The sequence below is a fragment of the Neofelis nebulosa genome, chromosome 4 (assembly GCF_028018385.1).
Source record: "Neofelis nebulosa isolate mNeoNeb1 chromosome 4, mNeoNeb1.pri, whole genome shotgun sequence".
In the NCBI taxonomy this organism is placed as follows: domain Eukaryota; kingdom Metazoa; phylum Chordata; class Mammalia; order Carnivora; family Felidae; genus Neofelis; species Neofelis nebulosa.
Genome location: NC_080785.1, coordinates 8,248,028 through 8,266,420, shown reverse-complemented (window position 1 = coordinate 8,266,420; position 18,393 = coordinate 8,248,028). Strand labels below are relative to the sequence as shown.

General features: G+C 45.2%; 1 protein-coding gene across 1 annotated transcript in view; it reads left to right on the top strand.

Annotated features, from left to right (window-relative positions):
- Positions 1-18,393, top strand: part of CNTNAP2 (contactin associated protein 2) — a 1,972,370-nt gene that overhangs the window by 1,738,673 nt on the left and 215,304 nt on the right. Inside the window, exon 17 of the mRNA XM_058723957.1 lies at positions 1,403-1,621. Within this exon, the coding sequence (XP_058579940.1) occupies positions 1,403-1,621 (219 nt within the window). The remainder of the gene's footprint in view (positions 1-1,402; positions 1,622-18,393) is intronic.

Here is an 18,393-nt window from a genome sequence, read left to right as displayed (position 1 = left end):
ATATCCCTGTGGCTTAATAAAGTTAATGCTGCTTTCAGAGGGGCCTGACCCAGAGGCAGGGAACAGTCTAGGTCCTGAGAGAATCTGGACCACTATGGTTTTTAAATTAGAAATTTGATTGCTTGTGACACCATCTCAAAATGGTACCAGTCCAAAGAAGCTGAATTTTCCATTAGCCCGGGAAAAAATGACAGATATTTAATTAAACTGCTTAGAGATTAGGCAGAAGCCTTAGTGATAAAGGAGCTGAGTCTCTTTATAAGCAAAGTTGGGAAATGCCACGTCTTTGATGTGGAAAAGAACTCACCAAGCCAAAGGAGCTGGGGACCTGTGTGCTGCCTTGGCCTTTCCATTAAGCTTCCCTTCCTGCCAATCGCAAGAAAAAAATATACATTTGAAAAGCATGTTTTATGAAACGTTAGGTGGTCACTGAGGAAATTGAAACCTAAAATGTGAAGTAAGAAACTACGCACAACCGAAGTTGCCAAAGCAAACCACCCTGATCCATTTGTCTCTTATTGAAAGGTGATTTGTTATGGACCTTGAGCAGATCTATAAAAAAAGAAATGACTTGTGGTCAGTATTGGAGGGTACGTTATGAGAAGGATCCAGCATTCCAGATTGGAAATGACTAGGTGTATGGCAAATGGTTCAGGAAAGGAGTTGTTCTGCAAGAATCTTGAGCTACCTTTTGGACAGCCACAGTGACCCAAAAAGTGCGCTGGTCACCTTTATTGCTTCAAGACTCCTGCCTCCCTAGTTTTCGACAGGAATTGTGATGACTACATTAATGAAATGCAGTTGTGTAAGCTCTCCCAAAACAGTAGCTCTCAACTCTAGCTATATATTAATATTTTCTGACATACTTTTAAAAATACCAGTGCCTATGTCACCAACTGAGCCAGAATCCCTGGGGATGGGGCTGGACATCGGTGTTTCATAAAGCTCTCCAGGAGGGAGTCCCTGCCTTGGGAGCTACTGAAGAGTTGCATTGTGTTTAGTAATCCACAGATCGGGGGCTCTGAAACCTGACAAGCCCGGGTCTAGGTTCTGGCTCCACTACTCCCTAAACATAAGACACTCAGCTCATGCTTGATCTTCTCCAGGTCTGGGTTTGCTTATCTGGAAAGAGTCGACGACAGTAACTTCTTGACAAGCTTTTAAAGATGGAGTAAGAAAATAAATGTATTCCTGGTGCCCAATCCAAGTATATTTCCCTCCCCTTGGAGGAAATACGGTTCATTAATAGTGGGTTGATGTTTTCTCTCTCCTTCCTCAAATGATTTTGCCACGAGTTTTTGTAGCAAGTGATGACGGGCTTTGTTTTTCCTCTAGAAATCACTGCTATCTGGTATCTGGGAGGAAAATACTCATGTGCCTTTCGTGCTTTCTGCTCCTTCAGCTGCCACAGAAGTGTCCTTTTCGTTTGATGTCGGTAACGGGCCAGTGGAGATTGTGGTGAGGTCGCCCTCCCCGCTCAATGATGACCAGTGGCACCGGGTCACCGCAGAGAGGAATGTGAAGCAAGCCAGCTTACAGGTGGATCGGCTGCCACAGCAGGTCCGCAAGGCACCCACCGAAGGTCACACCCGCCTGGAACTCTACAGCCAGCTGTTTGTTGGTGAGTAATAGGAAGGCCTTCATGACTTCACCCTGTTGGTTTTAATAACCTTCACAATGGAAAAAATAAAGCTGTCTATGGGATGCTTTGATAGAAATCTTCCCAAAAGTAAGAGTCTAGGCTTCTTGTAGACTCTATCAAGACAGAATGGAACAGGAAGATGAATCAGGAGACCTAAATCTGGCTCACTCTCCACTCTCCAGCATTCAAGGTCCTCATCTACAAAATCAGAGGGGTATCTCTGAGGTCTCTGATCTGTGCAATGTTAGGTCTACAGCTTTAGGACTGTCGAAAATTCTTTGATAATTTAGGACGCTTGTAACTATGAGGGAGGAAGGATGGAGGGAGGGAGAAAGAGAAGGAAATGAGCTTCCTAAGTTTAGGTTTGCTCGAAATGATAAGTAGAAATCCATTCCTTTATCTGCGCATCCTGGAGGTTCTAGGCAGAGACAGACGGGAATTTCCCCATACAAAATATCTTTACATGAGAAAGAGATCAACACTCAGGAATTTAAACAGAGCAAAAGTTGAGCATCCTTTGCAAGAAGTCGATCTAACCTCACAGTGTAGTCTTTGCTTTTGACATATTGCAGCTGAAGCTCATGTTCTTTCAGATCAATACCTGTTTCCACAACTAAATATTAAGTTTTCTTTTCCAGAACACTAACGTTTTAAGAAATTAGCTGTTTTTCCTCTGTTGAATGACAAGAGAGCAAATTTGAAGGACTTCCTGGCTATGTGCCACCTTAGACCCCCCCCCCGAGTTTCTTGGGGTTAATTGATCAAGTCAGTCAACTGTGGCAATCCCAGACCAAGCAAAACCAGACGTGACCTGGTTGCTGTCCATAGGCCTACCACCTGTCACCCTATGCTAGGGCCTCACTGAGGGTCAGCTAATTTTAACAAGGGCCGGAGCCCCACAGTGTCTTTCATAATTGTGCTGAAATGCTTTAAGAACATTGGAAAGTCACAAAAGGAAAGGTAAAATTAGATGTCACCTCCTTTGGTACAAGGTGGGTGGACTACAGACGTGTTAACTTAGTCCGTTAGCTCTGGAAGTAAGACTGATTTGTTAACAAGCCATGTCGTCAGGGGCCATGAAAGAGTCATAGATTTCAAAATAAAATACTCCTTGACCCCAATTAAAAGCTAACCCCTTACAAATCCTGCCCTCATGTTATAGTTCTCAAAATTGCACATTACTTTAAAATTATTTTTTATTAATTAAATACCAGGTCCACTGATTCCTGCTGAATATTATGAGCAAAGTCCACTTTATCCATACGTCTTGCCCAGATTACCTGGGACAAGTTTTGTTGTCCTCAATCCTGTCCATCCCAAGCATGCTGGTTAAATTCTACCTGGTTTTCTTCATAATGGGTGGACTTCACTGACTTTCTTCTTTTTCTGACCTTGTCCCAACTTTCCATGGATTATAGTTGTCTCTGAAAAGTTTGGAGACAAAATAAAGTTGTAAATGGAAAGAGATAGAGGGGAACATTTATTATGGTCTTGGAAGGAATTTTGATTTCTTGAAAGAACAGCTTATAAGGAGAGAACAGTAGAGGGCTGAGGTCAGAATTTGACAGAACAGTTTAAGAGACAGCCAGAAACACAGCACCTGGGGAAGAAGGCTGAAGGGGAATGGAGGGAACAAGCAAGGAAAAACCAGGAGAGGGGTGTCACTGGAAGAGACAGTCTCATGCCATTCTCTGGGTTTCTTATTGACAAATAACATCCGGTGCCATGCATAAAACAAGGCTAGAAAAACATGCTTTGAGTTTAATAATGTTAAAACCACTGGTGACCTGGAAAAGAAGCTTCAGAACAGTGGGCCACCATGATGAGTCAGCAGTTGCTTTTCCCTCGACGGAAACGAGGAGGTCCGCATCCTAGTTTCTAATTTCCTGTCATCTCAGAGGCAGGCATGATGCGCATCTCCCAGACACAAGCTATTTTGCGCCAGTATGAAAATTACTGTTCTGCAATAGACGTCCTCCCCAGAGGAGGTGGGGAGAGGAGCTAGTTTCCAGAGAGAACATCAATTCAACAGCTGTGAAATCCTGGAGCCCATTATCCCAAGCCTATTCAGTAGGGATTCGGGAACCTGGAGAGCTATCCTGGGTTCAGTTCTCATTTAGAAACTCTGTCCTGACGGCATGTCACCACTTTCCCTCTTGAGTCTCCTTTTTCCCTGACTAATAAAGGAGTTGGATTCATTGGTCTCCAGAATGTCCTCCAGCTTCAACCATTTGTGATTACGTGTTTAGAGATGGGTTAAAGCAGCTTCAGTTGCCAAGAGGTCATCCTTCGCGCTGTGTCATGTGGATAACGTGGGCTTTGAATCCCACCTCTGCCACTTACAGGCTGAGGGACCACTGGCAGGTTACTCAGTATTTCCGTGTTAAAAAGAGATACAGGGGTGCCTGGGTGGCTCCATCAGTTAAATACCCAACTCTTAATTTTCGGCTCAGGTCGTGATCTCACGGTTCGAGCCCCACGTTGGGGTCCGTGCTGATGGTGTAAAGCCTGTTTGGGATTCTCTTTCTCTCTTTCTCTCTCTTCCCCTCCCTGCTCATTCTCTCTTTCTCTCAAAATAAATAAATAAAAACATTTTTAAAATGATAAAGAGGGATACAGTCCCTACGTCTCAGGGTGGACTGAAACAGTCCAGAATAAGCACTCTTTGGAGGGTGTCTGGCATGAAGTCAGACTCATTAAATATGAGTTATTTCGTATCTTTGCTTTTACCTTTACTCCCTTAGCTTTCTATCTCCGTGTATCCGTGTAACGCTCACCCCGTCCTACAGAACCTGCTTCCAACTGGCTCATTGCTTCTTTCCTAAAGTACTGACCTGATGTGTGTTCAGTTTAACCGACATGCCCTGAAGGAAAGTTCCCATGCATACACGCCCCCTGACATTCAAAGTCAGGCTGCAGCTACTCTGCTTACCTGCCTCAGTGACCATACAGCAGCACACAGTGACCCAGGAATGTTCTCAGTCGACCAAGAAGACAGAAAGCGTCCATGTGTAAACATCACATGGGCATCAGTGTCACGGCCAAGACACATGGCCAAGTTGCCCAACAGCTCCCTCCCCATTCTAGAACAGAGGGGCTTGCCTCAACCTAAGGCTAACACAGACCAGAATTCATTCTTGGATTTGCACACAGAGTGGGCTCTAAGGGAAGGCCAGCTTCCTGTCTCCTTTCTCAAAGCAACTGAAGAACAGTGCCCCTCACTCCACATCTAAAATATAATTAAAAGCTGTCATCAGGGGCGCCTGGGTGGCGCAGTCGGTTAAGCGTCCGACTTCAGCCAGGTCACGATCTCGCGGTCCGTGAGTTCGAGCCCCGCGTCGGGCTCTGGGCTGATGGCTCGGAGCCTGGAGCCTGTTTCCGATTCTGTGTCTCCCTCTGTCTCTGCCCCTCCCCCGTTCATGCTCTGTCTCTCTCTGTCCCCAAAATAAATAAAAAACGTTGAAAAAAAAAATTATAAAAAAAATAATAATAAAAAAAATAAATAAATAAAAGCTGTCATCAAAAGAGGATTAACACAAGTCTTTAGGCACTAACTCTCATTACTTTAAGAATTATTATCGCGGCTCTGATTCTGCTTTAGTCAAAAAGTAACAAACCAATTTAAACATGAAGAGTGATGTGGGAAGAAAGAAGCATCTGCTGGTATTTGTCCAAAACACGGAGGAAACTTTCTCATGTTGTTGGTCCAGCAGGAACAAGGAGCATATGATGAGCTGCTGGGATGGCCCAGCAAAGACACTTAAACCACATGGTGATCTATAGCCTCAACCAGACCAGGTGTTCAGACCTACATCCTCCATGGCAGCCAAGGGCCATATTTTTCTTAGGAGGTAGAGAATAGCAGGCATGCTCAAAGTCATTATCTAGGTATGACCAGTGCTGGGCTGGGCCGAGCCAGAGCGCGCTTTGGCACAGAGACATGTGTTGGGAGCCCTGGTGGCTGAAGCAGTGTTGGGGCTGTGAGGGGGCAGGGTATCTGCTGGGACCTTGGCCTGCAGCCGGTGGCCAGCTTGACACCCCATTAGGGAGCTGGAGAATGTGAGCCATAAGGGAGAGCCAGGCAGGCTATTCAAGGCAGGGTGGCTGGTGTAGGGGTTGATTGCCTTAAGCCAGACACAGGCCAGCTCATGTCACTGTGCTTAGCAGTAGCTTAAGGAGGAGGGCAGAGTTCGGGAGAGCTGGAGGCTGCTTTGGAAGGCTTAGGAAGATTCAAGCTCCTCAGTGGCTCTTTGAGAATCCTAACTAATGACAAGTGTCCAGGCTCAAGTCGTTCGACTCTGACCTCTTCTGAAATCTCTCTGGCTAAAGAAGGCCTTCCCTTCTGTGTAAGACGTGGCCCAGAAGGAGCTGAGAAACCACGTTCATTCCTTCAGGATCTTTTGTGTTCTGTAGGAAGGCTGCCTGGAGACAGGAGCAAACCTTCTCTTCCTCCAGCAGCTTGTCAGGAAACTCCTCCTGAGCTGCCCCTTGAGTTCATGGCTGAGTTGTCCTCCTGACAAATGAGGACGGAGTGCTATGACCATTCTCTGAGCCATGCTGGGCCAGCAGCGCCATAAAACGGCCCAACTTCCCCAAACTTGATGATATAGCTTGTTTGGTCAGCTGCTCCTCAACCTGTCTGGATTCCAGAATCCTGAATGGATCATTCCCCTGCCATCTGAAATTCAGTGCCATTGAGAGAGCAAAGAGAAAAATCAACATTTGTTGTCTGAAAGGGAGAAAAATGGAATTCCGGCCATGAAGTGTACCAAAATCTGTGTATGAATAGAATGGCTCTTTTTGGTATCCAAAAAGTTTAGAATCAAAAATAGACAATCCAGGTAGCAGGAATTAAAACCCAGAAAATATGTTGCTTGTTCCTGTTTTCTGCAAGCCTGCCTCACTAACAACAACATAAACGCTGGCCAACATGTCCTGGGCAACAGACACTTCAAGGCCAAGTGCTCCCCGTGCTTTATTTACCTCTTATAAAGTAAACGCTATTACTAATTTCTGCTTTATTTTCACAGTGAAGAAACTAAAGCTAAAGATTAGTTAACAGCCCAACGTCGTGCAGCTGGTAAGAGACAGAGCTGGGATCTGATGCCCCAGAGTCTGATTCCAGAGATCCAACCCTCAAGGGTTCATCTTGTCAAAGCAAAAATTACACAGTGACATTAAACAGGCAAGGAAGATTTCTCTCAAGGACACTGCAGAGGGGAGAAAGGCCACAACTCAGTCTGGGCTCGACTCTGCTGAAACAGTGGAAGAGGGTTGTTTTTCATGTGCTGTGTTTTAATTGTGGTAAAATACACAATGGCAAGTTTTTAAGAGTAGGATAGAAGAGATGCGAGGCCATCTGTGTTTGCTAACAACTTTACCCAAAGGAAAAGTAAACTTTCTCCTCTCTTCCTGGCAGGAGGTAGTTTTACAACTTGGAGTGAGGGGCCACCCTTCCCCAGGAACTAAGAGATATAGGCAGTAGCTCCCTTGATGTTTACATTTCAAAGAGACTAGAAAGACATTCCTGGGCTGTAAAACTGGCAAAAAGACTTTTGAAAAGATTTACATCTCAAAGGGGAAGAGAAAGAATTCACCATTAGGAGCTTTCTTAAGTAAATGTTTTAAGAAGAGGGAAGTCAGGAGACCAGGGTCAGGAAGAAACAGGTCTCAAGGTGAGTCAAACTGAGGGGAACACTGCCGCCATCTTGGTCAGTCTGTACCAACGTTTCTCTTGTAGGGTGATAGTGTGGTCCACCAGGTGGTTTCAGAGTGCCAACCCCAGCTACAGGCTGCAGGCTGCAGGCAGAACTTCCTGTGGTGCAAAAGGGAATCCATCCAGAAAAGACTTGGTGCACCCCAGATGGCAGCGGGGCCCCCATGAAGAAACACTGCTGTCAGTCATGGAGTATAGAGTAGAAGACTAGGAGATCAGGCCTGGCCTGAGTTGGCCCTGGCAAGTATTCTGTGCATTACAAAGTCAAAATGGCAAAGACCAAGGCAGGCAGAGAACCATGGGCAGACACAGACACGAAGCATTTGGAAAAAGATGAGAAGCAGAAGCAATCTTGGTGGGGAATGAGCCGCCTTACTTGAGAGTCTCTGGGATATGAAAATAAGCCATTGTTTCTTTTTTACTTATTTTGGGAAACCCTTTGCAAGGGTTGTCAAAGTCAACACAGATCTCTCCAGAACCCACAGAGGTCTAGAAAACGTCCATAACTCTTGTCTTCTTTCCATGATCTCCCAGTGTAACCAAACCCAAGTCCATCTGCCCGATGCAAAGCAAAGTCACCCACTAACAACACATCAAGTCGGCAGCAAGGAGTTTGTTCAAGAGGCAGCCAAAGGAGGAGACAAAAGGACAAGCCTCAGATCCACCTCCCCAAAGTGGGAGGGAACACATTTTTGTAATCCTGGGAGTTGAGGTCACACACATATTGATGAAAAGGGCAGAGTAACTTAGGACCATTCATTAGGACAGATGTGGCATGTGCACTGAGTGATGTGGGCATAGCAGACATCCCGTATTCACCGTGGGGTGGAGACTTAACATCAGAAGAAAGCAAAATTCAGCCGCAGACTCTGTTGCCTGGTGAACTGGGGAAACCCCAGGCCCTGGGGCCTTGACCCAGCCCATCCCAGAGAGGTCACCAGAGGTTCTTGGTCATGTCGGGAGAGATAATTCAAGGCCAGACACACAACACAGCAGATGAGCAACATAAGCGGGAAAGTTTATTCAAGTGACTGTCACCTCCCAAGATGTGAGAGAGCCCGTGAGCACAAGAGAGAGAGCTGTGTCCCACGGGACTTGGGTTTCTATCTTTTATTGACAGGTGGCAAGTGGGGAGTGGAATATATATTACTTGGGGCGGGGATTTCTTGGAAGCAGAGTTTTGTGCCTCTTATTTGGTCATGGGTTTCTAATCATGGCACCTGCCCTCTTTGGCCTGTGTGGTTTGATCTGGCTTCTTGTGGGGTGCCCCCAGGACAGCCCTCTAACTTTCCCCATAGCTGGCCAAGTCTTCCTTATTGCTGGCCTCCAGGCATCCTGTTAGAACCTAATTGCCTACTTGAACAACATCAGAAGGTTATCTCAAGACAAAGAGAAGGAGCTGCAGGCATGCCCTAAGAACCAGTATAACTGGATGGGGTCTTGGGTTCATCATCTCAGGTAAAGAAAGCAAGGCTTTGCTTGTTCCCAGGCTGGAACCATATCAGCTGACCCTGAGTCCAGGCTGCTGCAGAGGCACCTAGTGGGTTTGTTCGTGGGGACTAAAAAGACACGATAGCTTATGAGGAGGAAACATTTCTGTGAAAAACAAGCTTTAAACTTTCTGCTACTTTCAACTCCATTCACCCTGCAGGGCCCGGTTTCACCAGCAGCGGCCCACCCACCATCCTTCGTGAAATACTTTCTTCTCTTGAAAGTATGGCAGTGTACTCACCCACTTTTCCTTCCACTTTTGCTTGCCATGACTTAGTCTCTCCTGTGAGTCTCTTCCTCTCTGTGACCACTAGATATGGAAGGTTCATAGAACCTTCCTCTCTTTTCCATCCATCCATTTCCCCAGGTGATCTTATCCAGTCCAGTGGCATCCAATACTATCTATGGACCAATGACTCTTAAATTGAAATCTCCAGGCTTCACTTCTCCCAGAAACTCTGCATGCACTTATCCAACCGTCTACTTAGCACCTCAGCTTGGATGTCCAATGGGCATCTCAGAGAAAACCTGACAGGCTCTTGATGCCTACCCCAAACCTGTTCTTCCACCAACCTTCCCATCACAGTAAATGACATCACCACCTACCCATCTTTGCTTAAGCCCAAAATTTGGAGCTGTCCTTGATTCCTCTCCTTCCGTCATCACTGCCCGGCAGGAGTGAGCCTCATGACTCTACCTGTAGACTGTGCCCGGGGTGCGTCCACTGCTCTCCATTACCACAAGTCCTACCCTAGTCAAAGCCACAGTTGTGTCTTGCTTGAACTGATGCAGGGTGTCTCCTGGCTGGTCTCCACAGTTTTGGTATGTGCCACGGACACATCAAGCTTATTTCTGCTCTAGAGCATTTGTACTGGCTGTTTCCTCTGCCTCAGAATACCTCCCCAGACACTGACGAGGCCAGACCCTTCTTGTTCTTTATGTCTCAGCTTCCGTTACCTTCTCAGAGAGGCCTTCTCTGACCACTCAATCAGAAGTAAGCAGTCACATTCTCCTTAGTGTGATATTTTCATTTCTTTTTGTGTCCTTCCCCTAGACAGTAGGCTCCATGACAACAGAGATGTAGAATAATGTCGCAATGGTTGCCCAGTGAGTACTGGCTGAATATACAGTAGAATGAATAAGTGAATGGTATCGTGTTTATTACTTCTCTGCGTTAATAGTCATATGGCCATCTTTGGAAATACCTTTTTTCACTGGATACCACAGACTGAAATCAAGCATAACAGAAGCCAAAAAACAAACAAACAAACAAACAGGAGACAGAGAGTCTCAGAATTTTATGAAAGATAGCATCTCAATGCAGTCTAGTCCCTAAATACAGTTTTCAGTCTCCCTCTTTCAAGGTGAGGCCTTATCTGTTTGGCAGTAGCCGAGACGCTAGCTAGGACCCTAATGCAAAGAACTTCAGACCTGACCCTTATAGCTGGTCCCCTGCTTCTCCCCCAGACACAGATAGGGAGCAGTATGGCTGGAAACCACAGCCAGCAGGAAAATAATGAAATAAAATGATTTACTAGGTAAAATGGTAGTATAAACATCACTAGATGAAATCAGTAAACTATCTGCAAAGCAAAAGGGCAAATAAAATACAGAGGTTGCTTCCATAGAACTGCCTCCTGCCCCTTCACCCCACCACGGGTGAAGCCACCCACAAGTAAGTCACCCTACGTTTTCCTACCCTCGGGCCTTTAGTGGGCAAAGCCTACCAGCTTTAACAATTCTGGCTCTCTCTTTTAGTTAGAGTTTTAACATATTAAGTAAGTTAGGATACACATTATTTTCACCTTGGTTTCTTACACTCCCAACATAATCAGATTGACAGTGTGCTTTTATCCTCTTTTGAGACCCAACAAGGTAGCCTGTGAACCGCCTGTTTCCACAGGGGCTGGACCACTCTTCTAAGGCAGAGGTCACACGCATGGAAGCGTTTAGAGAGATTCGGGACAAACGAATAGAGGCGATCCTGCTGTTCACCTTCTGCGCAAAATAGCTCATGTGTCGCAAACAAGTGTTTCAGGGGCTCTGTGGTCCTCCTCCCCATTTTCTCATGACAACTGATGGGCACGGTCTGATCCAGAGAAGTCATTTTAAAGAATTTTTTTTAATGTTTATTTATTTATTTTGAAAGAGAGAGAGAGAGAGCAGAGGAGGGGCAGAGAGAGAGGGAGAGAGAATCCCAAGCAGGCTCCACGCTGTTAGTGCAGAGCCTGACGTGGGGCTCGAACTCACAAACCGGGAGATCATGACCTGAGCTGAAACCAAGAGTCGGAAGCTTCACCACTGAGGCACCCAGCCCCCCCCCCCCCCCGCCGCGCAAAAAAAGTTGTTTTAATGCCAAGACACCAACTTTGCAATCAGCATGGAGAATTTTTTTCAACAGATTCACAATTTCACATATACATTTTTTATTCTTTCTATGAGGATCGAACTAGAGATCGTGACCGTAAATGGCAGCTGTCGCACAGAAAAAGATTGTAATCAAAGAAATTAGTATCATGATGCAACTGTTGAGGAGGGGATGAGAACTCACAGCCCCACCGCCCCTCTGGCGATTCCCTGAGGAGGTGAAACAACCCCACTTCACTAGCCCGAGTGAGAGAAAGGGAGAAAAAGAGAAAGGAGAGAGGAAGAGCGAGAGCTGTGAGCACAGTTACCCCGTAGATGGCTTATTCTACCCTCCCCTCTCCCATCAACCCTCCTGTCCGGGGTTCTGCCCAGCAGGAACGCATGCGGCCCACCCTCACCTCCCGGTCCTGTCGTCATATCCTGGCCGTATTCCTCACTCATTTTAATTTCTCTTTGTCACGCTTCATCTTTCTTCCCAATTCCCAGTTCCGTTCTCTCCCCCTTGCTGGCACCCGCTCGAGTGTATTTTATGTGTGGCCTCCCAGCCCCACGCTCTATATACCTGTTCAAAATATATGTATGTTTTGGAAACTTGATAGTATTGCCTTTTGCGTGTCGTGATTTATATAAATGGTATTGTACTACAAATCTCATCTGTTTCTTGCTTTTTCACGCAGCCTTAGGTTTTTAAGATGTATTTGTATAGCTCTGTGAATACTGTGGTACAGTGTTCCATTATGTGTACATCCACACTTTATTTATTCTGTCCCCTAAAGATGGATACCTGAATTCCCCGAACTCTTGGCACCTGCAGCCATTCCGTGAATACGTTTATGCACGTCTCCCTGTTGTTCGAGGGTTTCTTCTGTGCATGCATGTATATGTGTGTGTATGTGTGCACGTGTGTGTGTGTGTGTGTGTGCGCATGTCCAGGAGAATTACTGCATTGTAGGGGATCTGCATGCTTACTTTACCAAGTATTGCTTGTCCGATCAGTTTCTGAGTGTAAACTTCAAACCTCATTGGTCGAATTATCCATTTCTGTCCATAGTCTATCATTGGTAGCTCTGTATAATTTGAGGCTGTTTTGCTAGCTAAATGAGTCAGTTCGTGATCTTTTTGATTTATGGCGTCTTCATTCACTATGATGTTTTCCATCTCAGTTTTATCTTTGCTCTTAAAACTACTGCAGTGCCCTCCTCGTTGCTATTAATATTTGCTTGGTGCTTTTGTACAGGTGTTTGTATCCTTTTATTGTATCTCAGATATCATAATGCAGAATCTCTTAAAAATCTAATTTGAGAATCTCTATTCACTTATTGTAACTACTGTTATTTCATAAGGGAAGATTTCTGCCATCTTACCTTGTGTTTTTGATTTACTGTGTTTTGTTTATTTGTTTGCCTGCCCACCCACCCCCATCTACTTTCCATTGATCAAACTGAATATTACTCTACTGATTTGAAAGTTATAGATTCCACCTTCATTCTTCTGGCATCTATTCCTAACTTATTAAGACACATACTTATGCTTTTTTTCCCTGTCATCCACAAAAACAAATCAATATCACTGTTCTGAATAAGACAAAGACCAAGAACACTCTGACCTCCTTCCCCACCTCACTGCCTGCCGTGGTGATATCATTTAGAGTTTTAATTGCAGAATCTTATCAACATACTTATTTTAATTACATTTAGTAGGTTTTTCTTATTTCCCATATCTTATCACCTCTTGGATTCAGTTCCCTTCTTACTCAAGAGCAGTTCGAAGAAAGACTGTATAGGGGGGTGCCTGGGTGGTTCAGTCGTTTGAGTGTCTGACCTCAGCTCAGGTCATGATCTCACAGTTCGTGAGTTGAAGCCCCGTGTCCGGCTCTGTGCTGACAGCTCAAAGTCTGGAGCCTGCTTCAGATTCTCTGTCTCCCTTTCTCTCTGTCCCTCCCCCGCTCATTCTCTCTCTCTCTCTCTCTCTCTCTCTCTCTCTCTCTCTCTCTCAAAAATAAATAAACTTTTTTTTTAAGAAAGAGTGCATAGGTGAATCCTTCCAAGACACATGCTTACAAATATCTTTACTGGTGGCCATATTTAAATAAATACTGTCTTTTATCAACAATGTTGCTCTTGAGAAGTTAGATGTAAGCTACATTCTTATTATTGAACTTCTTTCTCTTTTCTTTTAATGTTTCTTCACTTAATGCAGCACTCTCAGCCTTTTGGGGGCCAGTCTGCTAAAGCCTGTTTTCCTCTTCCCAGAAAGATGTTTTATATGAGTAACATAAAATATACTAAATTACGAAAGAAACCAAGCATAGTGAAATTAAGTTATCAAACATCTAAAACAGCAAATTAGTGATACAATAGTAATATTAGTGCTGTAAATAACAAGACCTAGCATCACATCTAATAACTACCTGAAGTTCAAACTCCTCATGAACATAAATGATACTTCAAAAGATCTATAACTCTAATGTAATAGGAACATGTCTATGATTTTCTATCAGCAGTAGTGATGCAGATACCGCTAATCCTGCTGCAATTTTCCCTACACTCCTAATTGAAGAACATGCTAAATTTTCATTGAGAGGCTACTGAAAATTTTGAACATGGCAGGTGTTTCCCATCCTATTCTCCAGCCTCCTGACTCCCATACACAAATGCCTGGGCTTTGGGGGTCTGGTTAAGAACCACAGCTATAGGCATAGGTGTGGGGTTTTTTCTTATCTACTCTGTTTAGTATTAATATATATCTTATATACTTCTGTTATTAGTATATCATATATACTCTGTTTAGTAGGAGCCTCTTCATTCTGTTCTAGAATATTCTGAGTCATTATTTCTTCAAACAGTTCCTTCCCCCCAGTTTCTCTTTTCTTTTGAGGTTATTGGTACACACATGACAACACTTCTGCCCTCCACAGTCCTTAACTTTTTGTTTATTATTTTAACCACTTTATCCTTTCCTGTTGCCTTTGAGGAGGGTTTATTGACCCCATATTTCAACTGCCTAAAATGTTCTTCTGCTCTATCTAGTCTGCTCTCCAATCCCTCCTTAGAAATCTTTATTTATTATTATATTATGGTTTTCTAATTCTCGACATCTCCAACCAATTCTTCTTCATAATGGTTTGTCTTGGCCCCATGTTTCCAGTATCACGGAGGAATCATTATGCTAATCTCGCTGCTCTTTTATGTCAACACAGTAATTAAGATGACGATTATGTTGGCTCCTGTGTGCCTGCTGTCTTGCATTTCTGTCCTTCCCGATACAGGAGTCCTTCCCTCATAGCGTGGGCTTTCCTCCAAGGCCTTGTCAACATGTGAGCTCATGCCCATTCCCTTGAGATTACAAAATGCATCCTCCAGTGTTGTCTGCCTGAGGGGAGAAGTTAACGCTCAGGCCCTGGGCTGTGCTCCTCAAGGAAAGTTGAGCGTGAGGAGAAGACGTTCATCTCGGGATGTGGAAGGGCTAGTTCCCATCCACATCAACCCCTTCCCGTTCCCACCTCCAGGTGTCTCTCACGTCCCCACGCACAACTTCAAAAAGCCTCCCTCCCACCCAGGCAGGGACAGCCATCTTCTGCTGTAACTGATTCTTCAACCAGAGGTGTATCTTCACCCACTAGAGCTGTTCTCTCAGTACTATACCTAAAGGTCTGTCTCAAAAATAAGCAGATCAAATAGCCTCTCATGGTTTCCTTGTTTTCTGTGACCTGCCCATACTATTTAACATTCATACCCAAGGCGTCCTTGCAGTCTTGACCTCAGAACGTGCCACTGTTCTGTCCTCAGCCTCTCTGCTAGCTCCTCTCTTTCCCTCCCCTCCATCCCCACAGCTCCTCTTCTGTTCCTCCACCCTCGTGTCTTGGAAAGCTCATACATCCTGGGAGGGTGGTGATCAGAGCCATTCTGATCCCTCCCAGATCCATAAATCCTGGGACTAGCATCTGCAAAGCCTTGTTTGAAGTCTGCAGTCTGCGAGGGGGACAACAAAGTGACAGGTGGAAGGAGCACTGGGGGTTCTTGACTCTGGATGAAAGAGACCAGATCTGGTTGTTTAAAAAGTAAAGACTTTAGAAGACAGATAATGAAGACAGAGAGAGAGGTGAATCAGCCCAGTTCAAGTTCCCGGCCTCGTGTGTGTGTGTGTGTGTGTGTGTGTGTGTGTGTGTGTGTCCGAGAGAGAGAGAGAGAGAGAGAGAGAGAGAGAATATCTAGGATATGTTAAATACATTAAAACCAACAGAAAGAAGAGGCTTATTTTGCTCCAAAGATAAGCAGTATTCACCAGCAGGACACATAACAGGAACAATAACATACAGATATTTGTAAAAGAAATACCTGGAGTTCTAAGCTGATGTATTTAAATTTGGGGTTTGCGTTGAAATCTACTAAAGTGCTGTGAATACTCTAACATTTGGATCTAAGATTTGGTGCTTTATTGCTGTATTCTCTCTCAGCCCCCACTTCTCTAAGGGACTTGGAACTGTATTAATTGATGCCACGAGCTGCCCTCTGAACCAGCACCGTCAGACCGGGTATGGGGGGGGGGGGGGGCGGTGAGCCACCACCCACCAGCTGGGGCTAAAACACATAGCTGCTCTGGTTTTAAAGTTGAACTTGAGCTTTTGAACCAAGCAAAAATATAATTTCAATAACAGCATCAAAGAAATAGTCTCTCTGTTGACCTTGAGATCGGTGTGGACAGCTCTGTTCCTGGTTCTGAACTGTCAGCACTGCATTCCCTTTTTGGCTTCAGCCATCCTTGTGGCTTCAGGGACAGTATTTTTCCAAGCAGTGAATGACTTATATTAATCATTCTGTCAGCATTTTCCATTTAAGCAGAGCAATGCCTAGAAACATATGTAGAAGAATCTCCTGTGACGCAAGCCCAAAAACCAAGATGGCAGCCATTAGCAAGAGTGCAAGCTTAAGAGCCGGATAGCCTGGCAATGAATTATAGCCAATGGCCACTTCTCAGCTGTTTAACACTGGGCACATCGAGTCTCTTGGTCTCAGTTTCTTCACCTATAAAGTAAGGATGATAATAATTATCTCTGAGAGTTAGAACATGTAGTTTGGAAGAGTATCTTGTACAGCTAGTATCCGACTAATATTAGCTTCTGAAACAAGTAATAATTTATTATGCTTGCCCTGCCACTGTGGCCTCCAGAATGAATTCAGACCTCCTACATCCTCCCCATCTCAGAGCAACTCACATTTAGATGCGCATAACTGTTCCGTGCTATCAGAAACCCAGTATTCCCTCGGGCCTTTATTTTGAAGTCTCCTTCTAGTTTAAATAGTTTGGATTCACAGATTCTGCATGTCCTTTGCCCTGAGGACATAAGAAAATCCATGCAGTAATAATGAACTTTAGGAAAAAATCTATTCTATTGAATGAAGTTATGAATGAGCACTCACGAACATTATCTGCAAAAGCAATTCTCCAAACCCGCGCTCTCTGTGTAAAAACTTTTTCATACATGCCCTCCGATATCTAGCTGACGTAGGCTTCCCTGATCAATACTTGTCGATCATGCAGCTGCACTGAATAATGTGATCCCATCCTTCAACCCTCCCCACTCCTGAGAAATCTTCACCATTCTGAGGCTCTCATCTTAACCAGTAATGGCGGTTTATTTTACACACCTGTACTGACACTGCAGGCTTTTTTCTTATAGGTTCAAGTGGAGCATCAAGACCTAAGAGACAGTGGTAACATGTAGACTGAGAGATACAGCGGGTACGGCATCTGCAATGAGGGAGGCCAGGCCTGTCCAAGCACATAGTCGTGTTTGCCCGCTCACGAGCACAGGCCAGGAATGGCTGCCCTGGGGTAGGGTGGGGGTGGGGGGGTCACCTGGACCCGGAGAAGTCACACCAGTCTTTTATCCCCTCCCAATCACCGGTGCAAGGCCTTCGTGCCAGCTCACAGTTCCCCAAATGCAAATACGGTCCCGCACAGCAGACAAGAGAGAGAGAACACACCGGCCTAATCCCGGATCTTCCAGGAACACAGTGCAGTTCAAAGGTCTTTCTCTCAGGCAAGCCTGGACCAGCCAAGCTTGATGCCAACCCTTCACTCACTGTACGAGCCTGCTCAGGCTGCCATAACAACATACCCACAGATCAGGGGCTTAAATAACAAACCTGTTCTGGAAGCCGCAAGTCCAAGATCCAGATGCCAGGGTTGGTTTTTCCTGAGGCCTCTCTCCTAGCTTTGTAGACTGTTGCTTCTCGCTATGTCCTCACAGGGCCATTTTCCTGTGTGCACACAGCCCCGTGTGTCTCTTCCTCTTCTGAGAAAGGGCACCAGTCACAGGAGATGAGAGCCTCACCCCTACCGTCGCATTTAACCTTAATTACCTCTGTAAAGGCCCTATCCCCCAAATATAATCACACTGGGGGTTAGTCTTCAACGTAGGGATTTGGGGGCAACGGAGTGCTTTCCAAAACACCAAAGGATTCAGGTTTCTGTACGCTCACCTTAGCCCTATTTAATTTATTCCAAGTCTGTACTTCTGTAGAATTTTGTTTATAATAAATAACAGTAATAAGGACAGCTACCATTAACTGAGCATTACCACAAAGGAATGTATTATCCTCCGTTATTAATATGACCCTGCAAGGTGCTTATTGTTATGCTAATTTCACACGCCAGGAGACTGGAGCCCCAGAGGGCCTGGGGAGATCACACAGGCAGTGAGCAGCAAAGCCAATGTAGGAAAGTAGATCTTTGTTTTTGTTTTTTTTTAACGTTTATTTATTTTTGAGACAGAGAGAGACAGAGCATGAACAGGGGAGGGGCAGAGAGAGGGAGACACAGAATCCGAAGCAGGATCCAGGCCCCGAGCTGTCAGCACAGAGCCCGACGCGGGGCTCCAACTCACGGACCGCGAGATCATGACCTGAGCCAAAGTCAGCCGCTCAACCGACTGAGCCACCCAGGCGCCCCTGTTTTTGTTTTTTTAATTTTTTTGACATGTATTCACTTTTGAGAAACAGAGAGAGATAGAGCGTGCGTCGGGGTGGGACAGAGAGAGGGGGAGACACAGAATGGGAAGCAGGCTCCAGGCTCTGAGCTGTCAGCACAGAGCCCGACGAGGGGCTCCAACTCAGGAACCGTGAGATCATGACCCGAGCTGAAGTCGGCGCTTAATCAACTGAACCACCCAGGC